The following is a 14,956-nucleotide window of genomic DNA, read 5'->3' as shown; positions in this document are numbered from 1 at the left end:
AAGGACAATAAGGCACCAGTCTTGTACTTATGGAATTCCACTTTCTGCATTGTTTACAATACATCGTGATTTATAGTGCACTGTTTTTACTTCTTGTAATCCTAGTCCTATTGCATTGTTTACTGGATGTCTATTTGACTTCATTGTTTTATACTGTGCAATCCACCTTAACTCTCAGCAAAGCAGACAGGCTATAAAGAAAAAAATAATTAAGAAAAGAGCTTACTGCTATCCAAAAACTTAAAACTCCCATGTTCCTCTTGTAGATGTATGAACGAAATATTGACACATTCTTGTTACAGTAAATGCTAGTACCAACTGCTAAAATAGTGACATTAACTTATTCTGGGATGGGAACCAGCAGAAGGGGATCACCAGAGGTCTCTTGTGTGCCTTTTTGTTTGCATTGTATTGCTAGCTTTCTAATATAATGTGAAGACAAAACCTTCAATGAAGTTATGAGGAATCATAACTACAGTTCTTATACAACTCAATTTCATCAGTCTCTGAAGCACTGTATTATCCAGGATCTCTAATGAGATCAAAACAAATGAGTACTTACAGTTCTTCCATATTATCCAATCCAAATAAAGCACCATCCATCAGCCTGCTAATTCCATTGCGCTGCATTTTTAATGACTTTAAGGAGTCCAAGCCTTGGAAGGTAAGGCTCTCAACTACTTTAATTCGGTTTCTTTTGAGCTCCCTTAAAAAAAAAAAAATTAAACACCAGTTGGGTTTATCAAGAGATCGTCAGTATTTCCTGTATGCTGCTTCTTCTAAGGGACAAATACTATTCTGGCCTAATGCGAAGGATGTCATAATCAGCTATTTAATAAAGGCAATGTAACAACTGAACAAAGGCCAGATACAAGTGACATCAAAGACCTATTCCCTATTGAAAGATAGACATTTCTTCAGAGATAGCACAACATAAATCTCTGATGAACATGTAATACCAAACATTTGACCTCAAATGACTGTATACCTGTTGTCCAGGGGTATACCTGTATACTAGGGTGTCTGTTGTGGGGAGGGGAAGGGAAGGTGATTGTAAGCCGGTTTGATTCTCCCTTAAGTGGCAGAGAAAGTCGGCATATAAAAACCAACTCTTCTTCTTCTACCTAGTGTGATCAGTTTTGTTTTCTCCTCATAAGAATCTTGTGAGGTGCAACTCGTACTGAAGACAGTAAGGGTTTCCTAAAGGTTTTTGCATCATTGTCTTAAACGACACCAAGCCATACTCAAGAAAATATTCAATGTGGGGTTTCTAATTTAAATCTTTTTATACCTTGGTTTTAAAGATTATTCAACTCAAAAAATGTATCATCACCCTGTACATATAACATTTTTTTTGAAGGGAATGCTCTGAACACCTCTATCTGAAGAGCAACTCTCCATATGTGAAACACTGCTCTCATTGTATTTCTATACTACTAGTTGGCCCAATTAAAGCTCCCTTACTTGGTCTGTTGATACAAATAATACATCAACTCTCATGCTGTCTGCAATTGACATATTCGGCATCAAGGTTTTGAATTGATGGGGTATTGCTACTTACAAGAGTTGCACATGAGGCAGCCTGAAAGTCTTTGATGGAATCATGCTGATTCGGTTTCTGTTTAGTTTTACGACAATGAGTGAGCTGGATATATTATCAAAGCAGCCTGCTTCCAGAGTTGTTATTCTATTGTTGCTCAGATTCCTGTAACAACAGAATGCTTTTTTAAAATCTTCAAGTGCTAAAATTTGTATTTGACAAATTACAGAAGAACTTTAAAGGAGCCAATTAAATTTGGCTTCACAGCTTTTTTCCTTGCCTCAAGGAAAGACAGTTCAGTTTCAGAACACAGAAATGTTATCAGCAATTGTGGTAAGAAAAGAAATGAAAGTGTGTGTCCACAGCCTGCTTGATGGCCCTTAAGCAAGGATGCCAAATCTTTGCCTGCTGACAGAAGTGAATGTTAGCAGTTATAATGATATTGTAAAAAGAATCAATGATAGCATAAGATGACCTAAATCAGACCAATTCCTCAGGGGAAAAAAAGAAAATTTCAAGTTTGTACCACAGAACTAAGTAAGCAGTGACAATGCCCTAATGTCTGGTTGCAAGGTCTTGGCTCACTAAAACTTTAGAATATGGCACCCGAAAGTGCCATGGTACATGCTGACACCTTTCCTGATGCACACCAAATATTTTTTTAGAAGGTGGGCGGGGCCAGGTGGGGAAGTTGCCCAGATAGGCTTCTGGCTGGCCACCTCAGATCTGATCGACTGTGCAGATTTTTAACAAGTTCTGTTGGCAGCAGCTGCCAACCCAGCACAAAGAATCTGTGTGATTGAAGGGAAGCAGTATGTATGGAAGAAAATATTTTTAAACACTGTGTTCATTTAAAAAGACATCCTGTTAAACAGAGCTTCCTCTGTCTTTGACATTTTGTGGTTAGCCCTGCCTCTTGTGGCAGACATTTTGTGATTATACCCACCACCTCGTGTCAAAGGTGCCCACAGGCTTAAAAAAAAGGGGGGACCCCGGTTTTAGAATCAGGACAGATTTATAGCCATTTAACTAACAGTCACATGCATTGTTAAGAACGGATTGCAGATGGAACATGGTGCATAATTCTCCTACTTACAGGTACTTCAACTGCATTCGTGGGAATGCAGAGGCTTTGATTTCATATATTAAGTTAGAGCTGAGGTCAAGGTTCTCCAAGGAAACATAAAGCTGAAGCTGTTCAGGGATGATCTCTGGGATTCTATTATGTACTCTAAAAACAGAAGAGAAAGAACCATAACTGCTATAACTAACTAAAGTTCAGTTGCATAATGAGGTAACATTACCATTTCTTGTGCTGCCATACAAAACATGTGTTCATAGTTAGTTAATAATTTTCATCCCATCCATCATGGAACTCAAGACTGCTTACAGAGGATTCCTAGAAGGTCTCCCATCTCAGCTACTGATCAGACCCAGATCTCATTTAGCTTCACAAAGGTTGCTGTATCATGTGGCCTCTTACCATACTCTACTTTAATTTCATGTTGATAGTAATCTGCTCTAAAAATGAAGTTTGAAAACGGAACCTCATTCTATGGTTGAGACTACCGTAAACTGTCCAGGGGTGGAATTATTCCATTTAGGAAATGAGGTTTCAGAATAAGCGTCCCCACTGGATGTGTGGGCTGTTGCCTTGATGGCATGGCAGAAATCAGTCATCGAAAGGTAATTTAAAGCAATTCTGAACACTACCCTTTACTAACCAATCTCTCTTGTGTTGCCCAGAGGTATTTAATAATCCATATGAAGAATTGCACATAGTTTCAAATATTAATTCATACTTCAGTTTCCTTTAACAACTTCCTCACTAGAAGACTTTTCCTTACATTATTTAAGCTCAACAGCATTAAAAAACCCTGCTAAATATTTACATACAGTGAGAGAAGTGTGATGTTAGATGTCAATTCACCAAAGAAGGGAATGTCAGTTAGCTCGTTGTAATTCATCCTCCTGAAAAAGAGATTTCTTTACTAGCACTATGAAAATACAAAAGGTCAATGAGACAAGTAGAACATTTCACTTGTATTTAATGAATATTTCAGCTTAGAAAATGACACATGCAATAAACAAAGCGGACATATTTCTCAAAAGCTAACTCTAACAGCAGTCTAAAGAGTCACAAAATTCTAAAGAAACAGATAAGTGAAATGAGCAATACCAGACCTTTTGGTCATGCTAGCTAGATGAGAAACTCAGCTAGCAAGAGAAGATTGAGACAAGGAACAGTAATGATATGATGCTCTCATAAAGAATATGAGGATGAAGCTAAAAGGTTATTATTTGAATTTGTTGCCTTTCACAATGATAATTCCAGATGGGTAGCGAATACATAAGCAAAATAAAACAGGAGTTGAGTGGAACCTTGAAGACTACCATTTATTCCAGCATAAGCTTTGATGTGTCAGAACTCACTTCATTTATCTGATGAAGAGAGAGCTCTGACTCATGAAAGCTTATACTGAAATAACTTATGGTAGTCTTCAAGGTGCCACAGGAGTGCTGTTTTATTTTTAATTTAGATGAGAGATGGTGAGGAAATAGAGGTAAGCACAGGATCTCCAACTACTGGAATTCTCCTGTTCTCTGGAAAGACAGGTACATAAAGTCATTTGGAGTCTTTATCTACAAACGTTTAGATTTCTGATTCTTAAAGTCTAAATTAACCAAGAATTATTTCTAAAACCATATAAGCCAGGGGTGTCAAACATAAGGCCCATGGGCCGGATCCAGCCGCATGAGAGCTCTTATTCAGCCCACAAGCCAGCCAAGGCAGCAGCTGCCACACCACCACCCCCACTCTCAATCTGGGCTGGTGAGGCATGGACCAGCCCAACCAAGTGACATCCGGCCCTCGTAACAATTGATTCGACACCCTTGATCTAAGCCCTGCTACTGCTCAAGCTCTGTAACTGGAAATTAAGCAACAAGAGTGCAAATTCTCAGCTATGGCCGGTAAGTATCATAGCACTGAATCATAACTGTTTACATACATACATTGTGACACTTTAACTCAGGGGTCAACTATCTTTTATAATTAAATAGCCAAACTACATCAAAACACAGAGCAAGGTATCAGCAAAGAACCAGTACAAGAAACCCAATTCCCTGCTTCCTAAGCAGTGCTTAAATTGGTGGTTTTCATCTCTCATACATACTGTATTTTAACTAAGTTTTTGTTTTAATGATGCATGTCTGGGGTGTGTGATTTTAATGGTTTTAAAATATGGTTTTATCATGTATATGTTTTAAATTGTTAGCCGCCTTGGTGGCTCTCGTAAGGGCAGAAAGGCAGGGTACAGATTTTGTAAATAAATAAATAAAAATAAATTTGGCTTATTGAAACTACACAACATGATAACTGATCTATTAATGGTCCATTATGTTTCTGCCCTGTGGCGAAGGGTGCTAAGCTGCAGTAGTGCAATCAAAAGCTCTGCTAATGACCTCAGTTCGATCCCGACGGAAGTCGATTTCAGGTCGCTGGCTCAAGGTTGACTCAGCCTTCCATCCTTCCGAGGTCAGTAAAATGAGTACCCAGCTTGCTGGGGGTAAAGTATAGATGACTGGGGAAGGCAATGGCAAACCACCCCGTAAACACAGTCTGCCTAGTAAACGTCAGGATGTGACATCACCCCATGGGTCAGGAATGACCCGGTGCTTGCACAGGGGACTACCTTTACCTTTAAGGTTCTGCAGCCTAAATGCTAGCTTTTGCAAGTGCTTCATTAGGAAGTGGTACACCTGAGGTCTCAATAAGTAATATTAGAACATCCTGCATTATAAGAATATAATTAAAAGACTATAGTCAAAGATTTTGTTTGCTATTTCCTGTTAATATGTGAAGTACAGCGTTTCTCACTGTAGCTCCTGACCACATGCACTGCCTCCCTGATCAGTCCATTTACAAGGTTTTCTTTTCATCCCATAAGTCTTCCTTTGGACCATATCCCCTGCCAACCTACAGTCCTTTTTCCTAAGTTCCTGCTTTTTTTGACTTGATTTCCAAGTACTTCTAATCCTTTTGTCATATTTAGGCAGCTCAGCTAATCACTGCCTAACGTTACATTACTGTCACCCCAAAATCCCTTGGCACATAAGACATAGAGCTCAGAATAACTTACACTTCTTGTAGTGCTTGAGCTGATGAACCAACGCTCCAGTTAGAGGATAACAAATGATTATGACTTAAGTCTCTGCAGAATAAACAGAAAACAACAAGTTATTTTGAAAGTCTAAAGAGTTCAGTATGTTTAAATTTTGACTAAGAAGCCCCCATTGAAAACAGCTATTTGTAAGTTGGCAACATATAATGTTGCAGAGAGCCTGTTCAGGCTTGCAATTGGCTTCTAAATCAGATACAATTCTGAATCAATATAATATTGTTCCACATCATCTCACCCTTGTTCGGTACTTACTACAGATTTACTATAAGCATGCGTTAAAAGGTTGGGGAAAAGGCACCTTTGCTTACAGAAGGCATTCCAGTGTGCAGAACAAAACTTCTTTGCCTCTCCTGCTGTAGCCCCAAGTGCCCCCCCCCCAAAAAAAATGCTGCTTCTCAGGAACAGCATAAGGTAGAAGTTGGAGGTCTGCAGCAACAGGAGGAAATCAGTAAAAATCACCCTTCCTCCTGGGCAGCAGAAGTTCTCATCTGGATCCAACCCTTGGTTTGTCTTCAAAATATGGGGTAGGATTCTAACATGGGGATTGAGTCTAGCAAGTGACCAAAGACATGAAGAACGTAAGATACGCAGTCCTTGATATCTGAATTAGTCTAAAATTGAAGATGAGGCCATCATGCATAACTGAAGTTATGTTCTGGAACACTATTTACATTGTGCACAACTACCTTAATTAAGCTACACACACACACACACACACACACACACAAAAAAAAACCAAGGCTTTTTCAGTGGTGGCACCTTGCCTGTGGAATGTTCTTCCTCTGGAGGCTCACTACCCTACTGTCTTTTAGGCATCAAGGCCAAACTTTCCATTTAACCTAGGCTTTTAAGTAATTGGCTGATCTTTTAGCATTTGTAGCAGTCTGTTTCTAGCCTGGGAAGTGTTTTATGAGACATATCTTAAGATGCACAATGTTTTATGCTGTGAGTTTTTAATGGTTTGTTAATTACTCTTCTGCTGTTTCATATTTTTGTCATGTTTCTTTTGTCAGTTCTGTAGATAAACAGATGGGCTGCGGTGATCGGCACCAACTGCGATACCCAGATTAACAAATACCACCATAACTGAAGCATTTTACAGTATCAATTTATCAGAAAGCAGTGCTCAAAGACCACCCCAAAACATCAAGAGAAAATTTCTGCCTGGAGGTTAGTATCCTTGCTTGACACAGACCTCTCATATGCAGCCTGAAAGGGCACTGGGAACTGAATGAGAGGGTTTTTCCATGAGTTTATCCCAATTTCTGCATGCATGTTTGCATCTTTAGCTTTCACTTTGGATTTTTTTTTGTGTGTGTTGTTATTCCCCAGGTTTTTTTTTCTGGTTCTTTTGAAACTACTTTTTCTGGAAGCTGATTCTGAGTTGGCTTTTTCCTTGTATATAATATTTGTGCTGGTTTTCTTTATCCCGCCCACCTCCAGTCCACTTTTCAATGACTGGACTGTTGTCATTGTCGAAGCACTCTGTCTCTTCCCTGCCCAGAAGATGAGGGGTTACAGATTTTTTTTTAATAGCCGTAAGATATTGATGTAGTGTTGTAAAAGGCATTTCTCTGAGAGGGAAGGGGATAGAGACTTTTTTGTAACGAAACTTGGGAATTTAGAGAACCCGCTTACACTATCGTTACAACACTAAATCAATATATTGATACCTTAGGGCTATTTTTTTTAAAGTAAGGCGGGTACTGTGATGCCACTGATGATGACAGTACCCTCCCTTGAAAATCCGGATTATTGAAGACATGCACAGAAGAAAATAACTGACTTCACAACTGTGAAAATGCAAAGGGAGGGCAGACTTGCAAAACAACCGTGCCCAAACCAATTCCAACACTGGTGGATCAACTGCCAAGAAAACAAGGAGTAAGTTGGATGTGCGGAAAAGGTCAAAGACAGAGAAGCACCGGGAAGATTCATAAACCCCAGCTTCTATATTATGAAAGGGACGCTGATGCAGAAAGGCACTAACAATGCAAATCGTCAGGGGCATCACAAGAGGAAAATGAAGGGTCATCATTATCTTAAGGATGGAGAAATTTTTTTGGGATTTTTAAAAAATATCAGCTGTAAAAAAAAATTTAAACTATTTTTTGAAATCAGAAATTTGGGGAAAACTTTCCCAATTTTTCTCCCTGATAATCTTTTTTCAATTTTTCTGATAAAAAATGGAAACACTACTAAAAAAAACTACTATGAAATATGTTATCTTTTAGAATGAGTGAACTACTTAAGGAGAGGATTTTTCACATGTAAAATGCATAGTATTAAAGAAGTCAGAGACTTTATTCCAATTTTTGTAAATGGAAAATTGGGGGATTTGGAAAAACCTGCACTGTGGGGGTGAGTCTGGCCTACCGGGATCAGGTTTCTTTCCCTCCCAATCTCACCAAGTTCAGGCCCCTTTATCATATAATTGAAGCTGGGATTCTTTGTGCCAATGTACATCGCCTTACACTTACCTACACAGAACTTCATTTGCTACACTGTTGGCCCACTCAGCCAGTAGCACATTTTTATCACACTTTTTCTTTACTAAGACTCAAAGTGCTTTACAATAAAGGAAGCTTTTTGTCTATAAAGGACTCTCAAAGTCTAGTTTCCTAACAACCGCAGTTACCTGCATTCACCAAAATCCAGATGTTCTGTAACACGAGTCCTGTGATAATGGACTGAATCTAACAAAGCATAACTGCTGGGGGGGGGGCTGACATCTCCAGATCTTTCCTGCCCTGACCCAGTTTCCTCAATGACCCTGAAATCTCAATAAAGCTGATGTTGGAGACCATAGGATCAAAATTCAATGGACCCAGGAGGATGCTGTGAGAAGGGAATGGAGCAGCCCTTATTTTTTTTTCTCTTCTAGCAGCTTCCACTGGCATTTATTTTATTAGATTTTGATTCTGCCCTATCAAGTATGCTCAGGGCAGCTTACATCAATATATGAAGACACTGTCCAGTTAGAGCTACATCATAACAATAAAACATATAAAAATAATTTAAAAACTGTAATACAATATAATTTAAGCAATTTAAAACCAAAAAATCTAAGATCAAGATGGCTCTGACAACGCCTCCATATCGGCAGTATTAGTGAACACTGAAGTAGGGAAGCAGACGGGTGTAAATAATCAATAAACCAGGATGGAATAAAACAAAGCCGGAGCCAGGAGGCCAGCTAAAGATGGAACCATTAATGCCTTCAACCATAGGCCTGGCAGAACATCTCCATCTGACAGGCCTTGCGGAATTGAGCTAAGTCCCACAGGGCCCTGGTCTCACTCGACAGAGCGTTCAACCAGGCTAGGGCTAGAGCCAAAAAAGCTCTGGCCTTGGTTGAGGACAGCCGGATATTTCTCGGGTCAGGGACCACCAATAAGTTGTTATTTGATTAGCGTAAAGCTCTCTGAGGGGTGTACCAGGAGAAGTGCTCCCGCAAATACGATGCTCCCAGACCGTTTAGGGCCTTGAAGGTTAATACTAAAACCTTAAACCTAATCCGGTATTGAATCTGGAGCCAGTGCAGCTGGTGGAGCACCAGTTGAATATGTGCTTTCCATGGGGTCCCCATGAGTACCCTTGCTGCTGCGTTCTGGACCAGATGAAGCTTCTTGAGCAGCCTCAAGAGTAGTCCTGCATAGAATGAGTTGCAGTAGTCCAACCTGGAGGTGACCGTTGCATAGCTAAGTCAAGGCGGGACAGGTAGGGCACCAGCTGCTTACCCTGGCGGAGATGGAAGAACACCATTTTGGCTATGTTCACGACCTGGGCCTCCATTAATAAGGAAGCATCCAACATCATGCCCAAACTCTTCACAATAGGTGCCAATGTTAACTGCACCCACCAAGAGTTGGAAGCAGGTGCTCCATCTCTGACCCCACCCACAGGACTTCCACCTTCGATGGGTTTAATTTCAGCTGACGTTGCTTCAACCACCTCACCATGACCTCCAGACACCTGACCAAAATATCTGGGACGGTATCTGGCCAATGGGCCATCAGCAGATATAGCTGGGTGTAATTCGCATACTGATGACCACCCAACCCGAAACTCCGGACAAGGGAGCACATGTAGAGAACATTGGGGAGAGAACTGCCCCCTGAGGGACAACACATACCAAAGGGTGTTGTGGTGAGACTCTCTCCCCTAGTGCCACCCTCTGTCCCCAGTCTTGGAGAAATGAGAGCAGCCATTGAAGGGCTGTCCCACGAACCCCAATATTGTCAAGGCAATAGGTCAACAGATCATAGTCGACTGTGTCGAATGCTGCTGTCAGATATAATAATAGCAGTGCCCAATCCAGCTTCCTGTGGAGATTGTATGTGAGGACGACCAAAGCCGTCTCTGTCCCATGTCCAGGACAAAGCTGGTCAATGTATCCTCTAGGAAGGCCTGAAGCTGCTCCTGCTCTCTCAACTACCTTACCCAGGAACGACAAGCTGGACATGGGGCGGTACTTGGCAAGATCTTTTTAAGAGCGGTCTCACCACTGCCTCCCTGGAAAGATCTCTGTACTCAAGGGCAGATTGATGATGTCCATCGGGGAAGCCCATACCACATCACCGCTGGCTTTAACCAGCCATGAAGGGCATGGTTCTAGGAGGCCGCCTGACGGCACCCAGGATCCTATCAACATTGGTCTGGGAAAATGAGATATCCCTGGTGTAAAAGCAAGGTAGAAGGGCATTTCACTCAGCTCCCCTGGATTTAGTACATATTCATGACCTTTAGGAGCAGGGTTTTGTTTTTGTTTTTTTTGAGGGGCTGATCAGTGAGCTGCTGGTGGAAGGGATAGTGGGAAAAATCTGGATAGGCAACCATGTTGACTGGCACCCTGGGTTCATAACTGGAGCTTCTAGAACAATCACAAGCACATCAAGCTCCATGCAGACTCCCTCCCCCCTCCGTTAATGTATCTGGCTCTCCTCCAGAAGGGAGATGAAATACATGATACTTGTACTGACAGCTCAAGCACAGTATGTGAGAGTAGGGCTGGCACCTAGAGCAAGTTTATGAAACAGTCCAGATAGCAGAGACGGCAAGCAGTTTATCTTGTCATAGTGAGCAAACTGCTGATTGATGCTTGCGTGTTTGAACAATGTCTCCATTAAAACAGAAAATTCTGCCTCAGCTAGCTGAAGTCATACCTATCTATCAGTGAAGTATTCCCAATGCTGTTTCCAGTTTTGTCCCAGTTCTCAGAATTTAGCTGATGTCTGCAACAGCTGCTTACCTTTTATGGCATTTTTCTTATAAACAAAATATTTATTCCTTGCTAAAATTGAGGTGCCACACCAACTGCGGTTTTTCATTCAAGATGGGAGGCAGGCATACCAAACATGAAGTCTCATCTTTTTAAAAAGAAAATCTGATTTGAATAGTTTAAGGACAGCAGGTTCAATTTGATATGTATAAAGCGGGTATTACAAACCTTTTATAAAGGGAATAGGATTGTAGTGTACCACACTATTTATTGCACATCATATTTTACTCCTACTACAACGTCTTCCATTTTTGTAATCTATTCTATGTGCTGTTAATGGCATGCGATATCTTATACTGTTCTTTTGCTCTGTTTTCTGATTTTGTAACCCTAGTACAATTGCATTGTTTATTGGGTGTGTGTCATCAGAGAGCATCGTTTTAATGTTTTGTAATCTGCCTTCAGTCTCAGTGAGAAAGGCTATAAATAAATTAATGGCCCAGTGGACAACCAGATACCATTTTGGCTAAGGTTAGGGATGAAATCCATTGAGTGTTTATTTCCTCCTCAAAACTATTATACAAACTCCGGGGTGATCTGCTTCACATTCTGAATTACATTCTATATGTAAAACCTGCTTGGGTGCTATGACATGATAGTATTACGCCCGGCATAAAATCAACTGAACAGATCTTCCAAAGATTACCTTCCCTACTGGTAATATAATAGCAAAATACACTGGGCCTTGGGTCGGGGAGAGTAGGATAGTAACTTGAAATAATAAAAATAAATAAATGCCTAATGAATCCAGAATTGCAGCTGCTTGCAACCCCTTTTGATTTTCAATTCTGAACGCATTTGTATTTTTGAAAAATGTACATCCAGCCATTTCATTTCCAGCAGCTTACAAACAGTATTAAGGAAAAAATCAACCCCCAAGACAACGAAAAAGCCATACAAATGCAACAGTAGCACAATATTTTTTTTTTTTAAAAAAATACTATTAGTATTAAGAGCCTATGTGAACCAGACAGACTGAACCTGGGCCTAGGAGACAGTAATGATGGTATGAGGCAAGTGTTCCTAGAGTGAGAGTTTGAAAGCGGGGTTACCACTACCATAAAGGCTACCAAACCTAGCTTTAGAAGTACTTGGCATAGGGCCTCGGAGGAAGATGTAAATTTTTGGGCAAGTTCTTGTGGGAGGAGACCTTCAGACCATTTTGGGCTCTATTGGTCAAACACAAAATCTTGAATTTTGTCCAAATGAGACACCTGAGAGCTGCTGCCAGTCTGAGTAGATGATACTGATCTTGATGGTCCAATGGTCAAATTCAGTATAAGGCAGTGACATGTGAGCATCTTTCAATAGTGGAGTGATATGATCACTATAGCACCAGCAACCCTCAGTCAACAATCTGGCCACCACAGTTTGAATCAGATGAAATTCTCAAACACTTTCAAGGGCTGTCTCACATAGAGCACACTGCAATAATTACACAGATGTCACCGTATAAATGTGACCAGAAAAGTTCAAAATGTAATTGTAGAGGTATTGTTAGCAACAGCTTTAACAAAAATACAAAGTAGTTGAACCTGAAACTACTAGAAAAGAATGGTAATTAAGGACGCGGAGTTGTTTTTAGAAGAAAGATGTCTAGTTGTCTATCAATACCTGTTACTGAGAACAAATTGACAACCATATTCAAAACATGTCAAAGCTTCCAAAAATCATGCTAGGACAAGTGTTAGAATTCCCAGTAAGCCCGGGGGGGGGGGGGGGGAGAGAGAAGCTAACCATGGTTTTGCAAGTTCACTATTATTTAATCAAAGTACTTCATCAGATGTTCACTAAGAGCTAACTGTATAATCAAGCAAACATATACTGAGTCTGTGCTACAGTAAATGGTACTCAAACACTACACAGAATGCAGGGGGAACTATCATATTAAAATCTAGCTCCATATCTTCACAATGGGTAGGCAGAAAAAGCTGTGAAAGAAAAAAAATCAACCAATCACACCCTGACAATGTCTTCTTTCCTAAGGAGAATGCTGCTTCTCAGTCACAAACAGCTTTTATTACACAGAAAACAAACTTTAGAGAAAGGAAACCAAAATCTGCTATTGTTTAATGGAAATTTGACAGTATTTGGCACACAAAAGTTAGCATAGACTGTTTTGATATTCTGACTATGCTTGGACATAGTCTAACTGTTCCAAGTCAGTTTCTCTCTTCCTGAAGAAACTCTGATCAAATTCCCTTTTAAGGTACTAGTATAAGGTTATATTAACAGTCCTGTTAAAACTTGTCTTCACTCTTTGGTTTTCAGATATCTCATTCCAATGTGTTTAGAATATTATTGAAAAAATCATATGCTGGTTGCAGTAGAGGAAGATGAAATAGTCTTACTACAGTTATAAACCCAGCATCCACATATGCTAGTCTACAGGGATTCTGCTGTAATAACCAATGAATTATTAAAAATACCAGGATCATATAGGCAGAGGTGCTGTTTATGTAGCTTTTCACTGCCACAAGGCTCTAAATAATTCACTGCAGATATGAAGAATCATAGCATGTTTATGAACAAGAACTTAGTCCTGAAACTTAGGGCCAAACTACATGAAAAAAGGGAAGGTTGGCTCTACTGTCTTTTAAAGAAGTTATACAAGACAATTTGCCCCAAAAGCAGACAACTGTGCATTATATTGTTTCCCTGCCTGGCAAAGCAAAGATGAAGCAAGAAATCTCCACTAGGGTTGGCACATTTGGAGCATTAATTGCATGTTAGTGGCTCCGTTAAAATATTTTTGCAGAGAGGCTCCTATTACAATGCAACATTGTCACTGAAACTGTCCCTTCCTTCTATTTTATACACCAAGCAAAGAGCACAGCAGACAACTAAGGACATATTCACACTAGAACATCTCCGAGACAATGAAGCAGGAAAGAACTGTCAATATTAATTCATATTAATTTATTATTAATTTTCCGCATTGTTTACCTTGCCTTAGATAGTCTGGTGTTTGCATTGCTCTCCTAATCTGTAATCCTATTCCTATTCCATTGTTCATTTGTGGTTTTATGATGTTTTATTGCACTGTTCTATATCCTGTAACCAGTCTTGAATCTCAGCAGGAAAGGCAAACTAAATAAAATAAATTTTTAAAAAATATTACATTGGAGGGTGAGCAAGTGAATGAGCCTAAGATGTCACAGGTTACATCATTAACAGGCCCTGTGATTGTACTGCTTGAGTGTATATGAGGACAAAGCAGGCATTTAAATTTGTTGCAGTGCCTGACTGCTGTTTCTCTCCATTAGGTGGTCCATTGTTGCAGGAGAGAATACTAGAACACGTTATCAGCAAAACAGGAAAGCCAGCAATAAAACTGCCCTGAAATTACCTGTTAATTTTATAGCAGTAAAATTGATAAAATGTAGGAACATCTCTATCAGTCAATAAGCTTACTCTGTGGTGGTGATGGCAGCAAAGAAACATTTCTACCGCTGCACCTGCACAGAGTAGACCTGGGGGGCTCTTTTGGGTGTTCGGGGGCCTAATGGGTTCTGGATGACAGGATGCAGAGGACTGCTCTGCAACCCGCTGTGATCATTAATAAATAGGGTAACAGAGATCATCTTGGTCACAGGGAAATCCAAACTGCCTTGCCAATTTCCTGTTGCCAGCAGATAGTAAACCGGTTAGTGGATTCCGCTGCCTGATAGCAAAATCTACTCCTTCACAACCATTACCACAGGTTTTTAACATTAACAGCCAGCCAGAGATAGCAAAGCATCCTGCCTGACGTATGACATTAGATTAGACCTAACGTCAATAGCTTTCATTTCCAGACCTAAAATAAATGACTTTCTAATAACACATTTTCAAGCCAGCAAATGCTGTAGTTGCCACAGAGATGTTATTTGACTATAAAGGGGGCAGGACTTTGAGATAATCTTATTAAGGAGCTGTCTACATTATGAAGGCTGAGAAATTCTGTTATAC

At 40.1% G+C, this 14,956-nt stretch overlaps 1 protein-coding gene across 2 annotated transcripts in view; it reads right to left on the bottom strand.

The window, feature by feature from the left end:
* LRIG2 (leucine rich repeats and immunoglobulin like domains 2) overlaps positions 1-14,956 on the bottom strand; it is a 54,669-nt gene that overhangs the window by 21,079 nt on the left and 18,634 nt on the right. For both annotated transcript variants that reach the window (XM_056867532.1, XM_056867531.1), the window contains exons 2-6: positions 5,683-5,754; positions 3,437-3,511; positions 2,637-2,771; positions 1,562-1,705; positions 563-706 (exon numbers count right to left, since the gene is read on the bottom strand). In XM_056867532.1, coding sequence (XP_056723510.1) covers positions 563-706; positions 1,562-1,705; positions 2,637-2,771; positions 3,437-3,507 — 494 coding nt within the window. In that variant the 5' untranslated portion in view covers positions 3,508-3,511; positions 5,683-5,754. The remainder of the gene's footprint in view (positions 1-562; positions 707-1,561; positions 1,706-2,636; positions 2,772-3,436; positions 3,512-5,682; positions 5,755-14,956) is intronic.

The sequence above is a fragment of the Euleptes europaea genome, chromosome 2 (assembly GCF_029931775.1).
Source record: "Euleptes europaea isolate rEulEur1 chromosome 2, rEulEur1.hap1, whole genome shotgun sequence".
Lineage (NCBI taxonomy): Eukaryota > Metazoa > Chordata > Lepidosauria > Squamata > Sphaerodactylidae > Euleptes > Euleptes europaea.
Note: the sequence above shows the minus strand (reverse complement) of the source record. Positions and strands in the feature narration are given on the sequence as shown.